The 12,434-nt window shown below is 34.4% G+C and overlaps 1 protein-coding gene across 9 annotated transcripts in view; it reads left to right on the forward strand.

Moving 5' to 3' along the window:
- YAF2 (YY1 associated factor 2) overlaps positions 1 to 12,434 on the forward strand; it is a 79,078-nt gene that overhangs the window by 13,992 nt on the left and 52,652 nt on the right. For 2 of the 9 annotated variants that reach the window (XM_019660439.1, XM_019660441.1), the window contains exons 3-4: positions 7,965 to 7,997; positions 8,883 to 9,015. The exons of 2 other annotated variants lie outside the window; for them this stretch is intronic. In XM_019660439.1, the coding sequence (XP_019515984.1) occupies positions 7,976 to 7,997; positions 8,883 to 9,015 (155 nt within the window). In that variant the 5' untranslated portion in view covers positions 7,965 to 7,975. Of the gene's footprint in view, positions 1 to 5,798; positions 5,903 to 7,964; positions 7,998 to 8,882; positions 9,016 to 9,108; positions 9,209 to 12,434 lie in introns of those variants that run through there. 5 more of the 9 variants (XM_019660442.1, XR_002126009.1, XR_002126011.1 and 2 more) reach the window with 5 other exon arrangements.

Raw genomic sequence — 12,434 nt, forward strand, 5'->3', positions numbered from 1 at the left:
CAGCGTGCCACTTGGCTGGCCCTGTCTTGATTTTTTTGTAAAGATATTTTGCTGTCAAAACATTTTTTGTTTTTGAAAAGCACTGCCCTGTTTCATCTGTTTAGCTATCTACCACTCATATTTTTTGGCTCAGCATAGTCTGGGTTAATTGTGACTGGACTTCTTAGCCTCACATTTCAAAGGTAAGAGCTGATAATGAGCAGTTTTGTATAGTGGTGGGGAGATCTGAAGTTTTCTCTCTTGAAAAGCTTTTTCTTCCCCCCTTCTTCCCTGTGTCTTTCCTTGTCACCCATCTTTTTAGACACTTTATTCTTTTTTTAAGACCAAGGCTGATAAGGTATCTGGTATATATAATAAGTCCTCAAAAATTCTTAGTTAAAAACATGAAATATACAAGTGTTAATATTCATATAGGGGTATAACAGCCCCTATTGCCAGATATGTGGGTTTTAGTGGAGTAACTAACAAAACCAGAGCATAAGAATAAGTGTTTCCTACTAAGAAAATAACATTTCCACAAAGTGCTTTAGGGATAATTCCACCTATCCATCCTCCCTCTCTCCTCTTCTCCCTCCTCTCGCGCGTATGTTCGCCTGTTTGCGTGTGCGTGCGTGTGTGAGTGGGCCTAACCAGTAAAAGTTTTAACATCTAGAAAATACTTTGGTAGTATAATAGTAGTAAGCAGTGCATGTAGACCTAAGAACTGAACAGTTAAAAGTAGCCTTTTTTATTATTTGCTGTAATTAAAGAGTATTTTCAAGGTTGGATTGTCAGCATGGTCATGGGCTCTCTTAGACCATTGTATCACCTTGTATATTAGGCTGTTTCTTCTGCCACACGCTCTCCCATCCTTCAAAAACTTCTAATTTTTTATGATTGCTCAAGCAAGAAGCATTCTTTTATCCCTCTTAATTACTTACAGCATTCTATGTAAAAGGTGATGATTGTAATTACATAGTGTATTGAAATATTTTGTTATTGTTTCTCTTCCCTTCTCTGAACTGCTGTCGCCTTGAGAGTAGTACCATTGGTCCTGGAAGCATATTTCAGTTTAAATTCCCACCTTACCACTTACAGTCACATAACCGTGGGTCTTTTTGGTGATGGTTAATGTGATAATTGATGTAAGGGCCTTAGCATAATTCTTTTTTTTTTTTTAAAGATTTTTTTTTTTTTTGGGGAATTGGGGGGATGGGAACAGTGCTGGGGAATTGGGGAAAGGGGAACAGACAAGTTGCTGTCGTTTTGTTCTTCAGTCTAGTTGTGGAGGACGTTGCTTCACTGGCCCAAGTTGGCACCATCATTGCGCTCTTCCCGGGCGAGGCAGATCAGTCGCCGGCTTCTGGACGGCCGCTCACTGCGGCTGCTGGCCGCTCACGCTGGCTGCTGGCTACACACGGTAGCCCATGGCAATCCACTGCCACAGGGACTGCAGCCTACGCCGTCGCCGGCGACTCACGGCAGCCCAGCTCCAGGTTAAGCTGTTGTTCAGGATCTTAGCTGTAGAGGGCAGTGTCACTGGCCCTCATATGTGGGATCCGAACCGGGGCCCTCTGGCATCCCAAGCGAGTTCTTCACCATCGCGCCACTCGGCCGGCCCTAGCATAATTCTTAATAAAAAAGATAATTGTAAATAATATTAAGAATTTCCAATGCCTGTCACTGTGTCATGCATAGGTATTGATAATGCTAACTGAACTGCAAAAGCTCAATCATTTATCTGATTTCTGTTGCTGCTTTAAACTGTTTTCCACTTCTGGTTTTTAAGGAATGTTAATATAATATAATTCCATTTCATTTCATTTCATGAACCTGTTGGGTGGAATATGTTTGATTATGCCCATTTTACTTGATAAAACAACTGATATCAGCCTAAGTTTCATTCATACTCAACTTTTTCAGCGTTTTAAATGTTTTCTTTTGCCGTGAATACAATGCATCGTTGAAACTTCAGCCAATAGCATTTTATTCTCTCTTACATCCTACTTGTTTGTTGCATCTTAACTAGAGGCAGAGAAACCATTTAGTGGAAGCCATTGCAATAGTCTGTGCATGAAACAGTAGTGGCTCAACAAAGATAATAGCAGTGGGAGAGAGAATGGATTGTAAATATGTTTAGGAGAAAATTGATGAGATTTGATAGTTGATAAAGCTGTGGGAGGTAGGAAGTTGGGTTGTAGAGAGGGAAGAATCAAAGATGAATCCCATATTTTGGCTTAATTAAGTATCTGAGTAATTGGTGGTATCTCTCACTGACATAGGGAACGAGGAAGAACGAGTTTGGGGGAAGGTAAATTCCTTTTAGATTTGTTTAATTTCAGGTATCTGAGGGAAACCTGAGAGGGGATATGTATGGCTTAAGCTTAGGAAGGAGAACAGTGCTATAAATATTTACTGGGTAGTCATCAGTGTACATGACTGAGTTGAAGACATGGGAGTGGTAAGACTGATCAGGAAGAGAATAGACTGCATCACATGAGAAATGAGAACCTAGGACAGAAACTGGAGAAACATCACTGCTTTTTTGTGGTGGTAGAAGAGGAACATCCCACATAGAAGAAGAAAGAAATGGAGGAGGAAGAAAAATTAAATGCAAAATAAGAAACCCTGGCAAGTGTAATGTTACAAAAATAGAGGGAAGAGAATGTTTTCAACAGGAGGGGATGTGGTCAGCCATGTCAAATGGCCTTTACTTTCATTAGACAGAATCTTAATTTTCCCTTTATATTCTGTGTAATGTCTAGTTTAACAACTATGGCATTAAGGTTTACATTTTAAGTTGTGACAAGGTAATAATTCTGCACAGTGCTTGTACTAAAATTTTCATGATAGTTACAACAGTTCTGAATTATATCTACAAGTTAAATAAAGGAGGTTAATATAGTTAGTTCAGGAGATGAGTAAAATCATGGTAGTATCTAACTTTGTCAAATAAGAGAGCTTTAATTGTCTAGTAAAATCTATCAATTAGCCTGTACTTCTACAAGGTAGCTCCTGATGATAGCTACAGAAATTAAGAGAATTAATAATAAAAGATTGGGCCCATCTTGGTATCAAGAATTTTTTAAGTGGTAAGTAAATGTGTAGTAACTTTGAAGACACTTGGAAAGTTTCATGGTTAATTGTGAAGGAGCATGTATGGTTTGAAGAAGTGGTTTGAATAAGCCTTTATCTTTTGTTTTTAGGAGGAATGAATCATAGCACTCTTTATTGATCAGCTAACCACGAAAATCACAGCATTTTCCATAAAACTGTTTAGTCTGTAAAGTGATAGTCATCTGTGGTGTACATTGGATTTCATGTGATTCACAATTCAGATTTTATGAGTGCTGAATAACAAAGTTATTACTGAGAACACAGGCAGTAGTTTGAAAACTATCACTGTTAACTTCAGACTATATTGAAATATATTATGTTAGGAAAAATCATAATTTTATAAAATTAGTTTGACATGGGAAGTATGCACTTAACATCTTAGAGATGGTTATTCAGAATTAATTTGAAAACCAATGCAGGACTTAGAATCTGGTCAGATGAATTTTAATATAATCAGAAAAGATGAGAAAAAGTACATACTTACAGAGTAAAGGCTAGACTTCCTTATTGACTTATTGTTGGTATTTTTGTGTATTAACTTGGATGCTAAAAGGTACATACAATGCTCCTGACATTTTGGAGTAGGATCAGGAAAATGTTTCCTTGAACTAGAAACTATTAAGAGTAGATAATATTAACTGTCTACAGAGTATCCCATTTTAAGATATGGTTTATAAAATGTACTTAATTAAGGGACTGGGGTATCTGTCAAATTAGGAAGATCAAAATGTTGTTGAAGATCAATTAATGTGATTAAGGTATCAGGTTGTTGGAAAAGTTATGGTGTATTTTTTCTGTGTTTTTTGCAAAAATGCATCATGACTTCTCCGACAACCGAATATTTGGCATTCACTAGAATGGTACTTTATTCTGGGGTTGTAATAATGTAGGCTTTTTTGTATCTATATTAACTACATCTTCATTCCTTTTTTTTTTTAAAGTACCCGTAGCAACCAGTTTCCAGGGCTGCTGCACACTTGGACTGTGTGCATTATGGAATTCTTCGTAATTATTTGGCCCTATCTAGATACGTTGATATTGGGAAGGAAATGCCCCGGAAGGTGGCATCTGATTTATTAATCAGTTTGGTAAAGATGGTTGGTAAAATTCAGTCATTGAGTCTTCTCTGCTTTAGTTTTAGACTGAATTTTTGGGCCTAAAAACCAAGAGCCAAATTCAGAAATGGGCCCCCACCCATAGGTATTATTTTTCTTTGAGCTCCTTTTTAGGCAGTTAAATTGACATTTACTTTGCCACTTTTAGCTTAATATGGATTACTTTATATTCTTTCTGTATCAGTTATCTATTGCTGTGTAACAAATTATGTCAAAAAGTGGCTGAAATAAACATTTTTTGCTTTTTTTGAGGCAAAAATTCAGAAGCACTCTGGCAAAAATGAGAAAAAATGAGGGCCACATAAAAGTAAATATACTCAATTAAAGTCCTGTTCTTTTTTTCTGAGATCATGTTCATCATACTTTGTTGTTAAGAAGCAGTTTTTACAAAAGAGGGTGGTAAACGATAGCTTGTTTGAGTTTTTTATTAGTGTTCTAAGCAAAATAAAAATTTGACAACTCTTAAAAAAAATTCAGAAGCACCTTAGCAGGTAGCTCTGGCTCATGGTCTCTCAGGCTCATCTGAGGGAGAATCGAAGCTCGCTCAGGTGGTTGTCAGCAGGCCTGAGAACACCTGCTTCCCAGTTACTCACGTGGCTGTTGGCAGCCTCAGGACTGCTAGTGTCCAGAGACATCCATTTCTTGGCCATGTGGGTCTCTCCAGGGGACTGCTCACCACTCTGGCATCGTGCTTACCCCAAAGAGAGAGCCCCCAAACAAAAGCTGCAGTCTTAATAACCTAATCTGGGCGAGTGGCATCTCATTTCTGCCCGATTCTGTTCCTTAGAAATGAGCCGCTGAATCCAGCCCATATTCAGGGGGAGGGATTACAGACGAGCATACGTACCAGAGGGTGGGGTCATTGTGGACCCTCTTAGAGGCTGCCCACCACACTACCCTTTAAAGTTTAAAACTTTTTGTCACTGTTGCAGAATTCTTTCTTGAAAGGGAGGCATATGGGGGAAACCCAAAACATAAAATAGATAAAGGAGGGGCTGTTCCGTCCAGAGCAAGGGCTCTAGGGAACTGGAGCTTACTTACCTGCCAGCATTTCTCCTTTTTAGCTTCTCCAGACAGTTTGAATGTTAATATCTCTACGATCAAATGTCAGTCAATACAAAAATATACTGTTTATCTCAAACTTTGATTTTGGAATTTATCAACAGTCCTAAAGTCCTAGCTTATGAAAATTAGGTATTGAGACATGAAAAATTATTTGTGTAAATGTTTCTGGCAGCTTTAAAAGTCTGAGTAGGTTCCTTTAATAAAGTAAATCTAATATAATGGCTGATTGTGTAGTATTAACAGATATAATTCATATATTAGTGTGATAATGATAGTGATTTACTTAGTAACTACTGTCTAGAATGTTTTAACTATTTCCAAATTATATGTATTTTTTAAAAAATATGATTGAATAGTGATATTTACAATTCACTTTTAATATTAACCTGTTCTTGTAGCTCTTCTATTTATTTATTTGTTTATTTATTTTCAAGCTGCAGAAAAGGACAGTTTATTAGAAGAAAAAATACATTTCAAAGAAGCAGAAGCGGCCCGAGCAGTAGAGAATGGCTCCAGGGCCATTAATAGAAGAGAAAGTACACGCCAAAGAGTTTGGAGCAGGCCAAGCAAAAGAAGCTCAGAAGGCCTTGTAGCTCTTTTATGCTGCAAATCGTGATTCCTAATCAGTAACATAAACTATTGCTTTTCTTTACCTTACAATATAAAGAATATAGTTTTAAAATAATAGTACCAAAATTAATACAGACGATAAATCTGAGTGAAATTTAGAGTTTTATAGTTCTTTTAGTCCTTAGACTATATCCCTCTAAAGATGTTACAAAATCATTTGAAAATAATTCCATTTATGGGTGCTTATAATAAGTTTGATATATGATTAGATTCAGGCATTGTTTCTAAACACTTTACTTACATTAACCTAGTTAATTCTTACAACTGCCCTGTGAAATAGGTTCTGTTGTTACCTTATTTTACAGATGAATATGGTTTTTGCCATCTTAATTTCAGGCTAATTTGCATTAACAAGAAACAGTACTGTTTTTGTTTGTTTATTGGTTGATGTAGGGAAAGTAGTGTATAAAACTGAGAGAAAGGAAAATTTTGATTAGGAAATGAGATGGTATTTATAATTAGAGGACCCTGATGGTAGCGTAGCATATGGCACTGGAAAGGGAGATAAGGCACAATAGAATCAATAAATTTTTGTCAAATGTATAAAAGAAAGACAAAGTAGCAGTCTTGTAATTTTTGTTTCTAACTGCTGTGCTCTGTAGAACTTTTCCCCTTAGGATGATAATGAGAGGGAGGGTCCAGCTAGGAAAAAACAGCTAAAGCGAGATTCTGTTCTTTATCTAGATTATGAGATAGAGCTATTTAAGGAGTAGAAAAGAGGATAGTTTCTGTAAATAACTTAAGTAAGTTTATAACTCACTTGCAACCCTAATTTGGTTGAGTTTTAACTCTGTACACACACACACACACACACACACACACACACGCACGCACATGCACACGCATGCACATTCTCCCATATTTATATATAAACCATCAGTAATGTCACTTAAATATGATTGAACATGTGTATTATATTAAATTTTATTACACTGTTACAGGATTCCAGTCCAGGATTTACCCTGAACAACTTTCCACAACCATAATACCTTACATTAGATTTTTAAATCTTAATGAAAATTAGAAAATAATGTACCTGACATTATCAAAACCAGTTCTAATTTCAGTTCCTTCTAGCCAAAATATAATGTCCAAACCAGTGGGTACTAGTGTAAGTGAAAGCTACAACATTGTTTTCTGAGCAGTTTTTCATAAGTTCAGATTGATTTGATGGAATAGATTTTCATTAGTGAAATGATTGATTTGGTTGCTACGGCGTATGAGTACCTTTTTTGTGGATGAGTATTATAATTATTAGAGCTTACACAAGATACTTTTGAATAGAGCATTTTAATATTGTGAATTTTTTTTCTAAGCTGTTCTGATAAAATCTATGTTGAGCTTGTGGCATGATAACAGCAACAAACATAGCTTTCAATGGTGGTTCCTAAGTGAACCTTTTGGTTACCTTAAAATATTTTCAAGATATTTTAATTCACTTAATTTTTTAAAAAATGTACTTGATTCTCTTTTAAATTCATAAGATTTAAATTTAAACGGAGACTGCATTTGCTATAAATAACATTTGGAAATTATTTAGTTCTTAATAACATCTTTTATAGTAGCTCATACCATAAGGATAAAATATTTGCATTATTGTTCCTGTGTCTATTTTTTCAACCCAACCATGCAGGACCTTTGTGCCATGTACTTGTTCATTCTTCAGGGCATAGAAGTTAATTGGGAATTTAGTTAGAAAAGTTAACTAGATAACCCTTCGGTATTTATCTTTGTATTATAGGTAGAAATGGAGGTCTGTGAGTATCCCTGTTTGAATGAATGGGTCATTTATAAACAAATGCATTCATTAGTTAGTTTTTAAACTCATTTGTAGAAAAATGGATATAATTTATCTAAGACAATTTTTATCTTAAAAGAAATCTAGCACAAATTTTGATATGTTGTATTGTCAGCCATTACGAAATACATTACCTCATGGCAGTTGTGAAATGTAAGATTTTTATTAGAATTACATTTTCAATTTGTTTTTACTATTTTATGCTATTTACTTTTAAAACAAAGGAAAAGATATACATTATCTTTAATTTGTTTCCATAGAATGAAGAAACATGAAACCAGAGTTACTTGAAGGTAGGGGGTGATTATTTAGAAGCATAATGGTAAAAGGGAGGAGTATTACTGAACCATCGGTATCTTCAACAGGAACTGGTATTTGAAGTCATCACTGCTTTTACGCTAGCACATTAAAATGAACATTTCCTTGATTAATATTTATTGAGTTAAAGGTAATAGTATATCTTCATGTGAGCTTGAAGATAAAGTTCTGTTGGAGAGATCTTTTTTCTTTTGTTGGCAATAGTTTTTTTTGTTGTTTTTTTTTAATGACAGGTGCATTTTTAGGCAGTTTAAAGGTATAACAGTTAATCAAAAATATTACTACTTTGTACAAGTATGTAAATTAAAATCAGCATTGTTACTTACCCATGGCCTGGTATACTTTTATATGTGTGTGGTTGGTTTGTTATAGGTGGCAAATTGTTATTTTAAAGACTTATTGAGTGATAAATGGGAATTGTATTGATGCTTTTTATCTGAAGTCTTATAGATTGTTAACCCGCTGTCGTGACCTCTACACCAAAATTCAGTGAATGTTAATGACAGTGGCTAGTTAAGAAATGACCGATTTTGATCAACTGATTATTCTTGTACTAATAATAAAAATGATGATGGTGTTTCATTGAAATGGAATAGTCTGATAGCTGATATCTTTGTTTATTAAAATATAGCTGCCACTATAGTGGAAATTTAAAAAATGAACCCATTCAAATAATTTTCTTTTGCTTATGTTTCTGATAATGCCAAAAGTTTTTGTTGACATTGTAGTTAGCGTATTGATTCTGTATTTACTTTGGTGCATACATATGTGGTTATCTGGTGAATTTACAACCCTTTCCCTGTTGTTCTACATGTATTAATAATCTCAAATAAAATTAAATAATCTTCTTATTCTGATAGAGAAGAAAAAGCTGGATCACTTACCAGTAACTGGAGTTCTCCTATTGGGTAATCTCCACAGATCCACATTCTTTGAAGTTATTGTGAATGCCTCGAGGACCAAGGAACCGTTGAAATTTCCAATTTCAGGAAGGTAAGCAAGTGCACTGAAGCATGTCTCTAGCATCTTCCAAATCCCCTCCCCCCAACTTTCTTACATATACATCTGTACTGCATGCCCCCTCAGTTCCAGTGGATGCCTATCAGGAAGAGTCTCATGCTGGACAGAAGGGCAAGAGAGGTGGATCTGTGAGGGAAAAGACCCAATAGGATAACTCAAGTTACTGGTAAGTAATCTAGTTTTCACAAATTTGAGATTTTTTATTTTCACAGTTCTTCTCTTTACAAGGAGTTCATTTAGTTACAAGAAGCAAGTTTTTTGCAGTAGCTTCTTTTTGATGTGGATTATGGAGTTTGTCGTATGGATGATAAATACCTAGCTCTTCATTAGTGTGTGAATAAATGTGACATTAGTTTCAGTGTATCACTTACATAATAGCTGTTCATAAAAATTGTATGTTTATTTCCTTATGGTAAACAGTGTGTGATTGTTCTAAAGCAATTTAAAGAAGTTCTATGTTGAATTATTTTGTAAATTCCTTTATTTGTGATGTTGTTTTTATTGAAGTAAATACTTGCACTGTAAAATTTATGCTTATGCCAAATTTGGCCAAATTCTTTTGGCACAGTACTTACTGAACAGCACAAATAGTTGTATATTAATTGACTAGCACTTTTTACTGACATAGTTTTCAGTGTACTTTTTAACTTCATTGAAGGTATATTGGGAAAATAGTTCAGGGCATGTTGCAATTATATTTACCACTTCCTTGTTCATAGTGGATGAGCTTATTGATGTGAAGGGTGGCACAGTTGGTTTAGTGTGTGCTCTCTTGTTCCTCGGGTGCCAGATAATTTATTGAGCTGGCGTGTAAATGTTAGACTTGGACATTTCCTTGCTTCTGATTTCTTTCTCACTCATTTTGCATTGTTATCAGGTTACCATTTCTAAAAGGGCACTGTAGTGATGCCCTGCTCTAGCTGTTTTATAAAATTTTCATCCATTTGTTGGGTACTTAGACCTCTCTTAATCCAATCCCATCCTATTTTTCTAGCCCTAATTTCTTTGATTTAGAACTTTTGTTTTGATCTGACCTGAGTACTTGTCATATTTATACTTTGGCTTGTGCTTTTCCATTTTATTTCCATTGTACTGTTCTGCACATTAGGTTGAGGTCAAGTCCTACCCCTTACATAAATCCTTTTATGCTTGCATCTCAATGTTACCTCTGTTTCAATCAGTAGAAACATGAGATTGCTTTGAGGATTGAATTAATTTATGGACTGTACTTAGAACAATGCCTAGTGGCACATAGTACACACTCTTGTTAGCTATTTGATTGTAGATTTATCTTAAACATTTCTTTGATATTATAGATATAATTCTTATCTGTATGATACAGTTTTAGCCTTTAAATATGAACTTTAGATTACATTGCTATTTTTTATATATATATAAAACTCTTAAGGTGACTTGTATGGTCTTTGAGAGCAAGGATAGAGTCTTACTGGTTTTATCTTATTTAGTTCCTAATGTCAGTGACTAAGATTAAATTGTATCCACTGAAAAAATCTGATTTTCATGTAGATTTACAAATGTACTTACCAGTTTTTTCATTAATAAAACTGGTACATTTGGCTTATCAATCCTGTTTGTACTGTATGTTTTTCTTAAGAACAACAGTATTTTTCCTTTAAAGCCAATATTGCAAAATTATAATTGTTTAGTACAATATAAACTTCTTTGGCACATTACAAAGCAGTGTATAGGTTTGAGAGAATTAATTAGATTAGCTTTACATTAAGACTCTGCAGTGTTAGAAAGCAAACTAGAAATTCAGGATACTTAATTTTTGACTATCTTAGAAGATTATTGCTTGATTTTCAGAAATGCTTGGATTTAATATACCTGTCTGATGAAACAGTAAATCTATTTTGAAGGTCATTGAGGAAGGAAAAGCTCTTTGACAGATTAAGTATCACTTCTAAATAATCACCAGAGAACCCATTTAGGTCCAATTAGACAATTGGATAATAACACTTATTAAATAACATTTAGTCAGATGATTTAAGTAATTTTTTGAGTCTACTTCTGCATATAAGAGATTGTTTAATCTCATGGTTTCTTTGGTATAATAATGGTATAGTGATTATATTTAGAATGCCCTTATTCTTTAGAGGTACATGCAAAATATTTAGAAATGAAGTATCATAATGGGTTCAGGAATGGGCTCAGAAAAGAAATTGTGGGTATTTGGATGTGGTGTATGGATGTGTAGAGATAGGTAAAGCAAATGTGGCAAATGTTAATTTTGAACCTAGGTGAAGGGCATATAGGTAGGTATACATTATACTTTCAACTTTTCTGTGGCTTTGATATTTAAAAAAAAAAAGTTGGAGAAAGTATTTTTAAAAGAACTTTACTATGCTTCAGTTTCTCCAATTCTAAAATAGGGATAATAGAACTTGTTCTTTCCATGCCTTGATGCAGGTGGGCACAGTGGGATAACATTTGGTAGATAGAATAACAGTCAAGAGAACTTTTAAGAAGCTTTTTTTTTCTTTTGACATTAAAGAAGAATTTTATATGGAGAACCTTTCAAAGAATATTTTACCTAAAAGTATATTAGCTTAAAATATATTTTTCCCTTTTTTTATTCAGAACATAATACATTATAATTGAACAAGGACAACCAAGAAACTATATATGTGTGTGTGTATAGTAATTATTGAAATCTTGAAAATGAAAAATATAGCAAGTTATAACTCAATGGGCATAATAGAAAATGAGACACAATTGAAGAGTGAAGTTGTTAATTTCAAGATAAAACTGATAATTCAGGACACAGCACAGGGAGATACAGAAATGAAAAATACAAAGAAAAGCTAAGATGCCTTAGAAGGCAGATTGAAAAGCTCCAAACAAATGTCTGATTTGAGTTCTAGAAGAGAGGACACAGAGAATGGTAGAGAACAGTACTGAATAAAAAGTGACTAAGAATTGTCGAGAATTAAAAAGAAATGCAAATTATGAAATAATTAGAGCTGAATCACAACAAAAAATTGTATCAAAAGTTGAGGGATACAAGAAAAGTGCTTAGAGGTAAATTTATAACCTTAAATGCATGTATTAGGTTGAAAAAAATTAATGAACCAGATATTCAATTCAAAAAACTAAAAAAAGGAGGAAGTAAAACTAAAGAAAGAAGGAAAGGAGATGAAATAAAAATAAAAATAGAATATGGTGAGATAGAAAATAACAATAAAAACAATAGTGATGTTCATTTAAATCAAAGCTGGTTCTTTTCGGTTGATTAAGTTTTGAAAATGCTCATCAAGAAACAGATGTCAACATTGTGGAGTACAGGGCCGGCCGAGTGGCGCGATGGTTAAGAACTCGCTTGGGATGCCAGAGGGCCCCGGTTCGGATCCCACATATGAGGGCCAGTGACA

This window comes from Hipposideros armiger, unplaced genomic scaffold (assembly GCF_001890085.2).
Source record: "Hipposideros armiger isolate ML-2016 unplaced genomic scaffold, ASM189008v1 scaffold_318, whole genome shotgun sequence".
Taxonomy (NCBI): domain Eukaryota; kingdom Metazoa; phylum Chordata; class Mammalia; order Chiroptera; family Hipposideridae; genus Hipposideros; species Hipposideros armiger.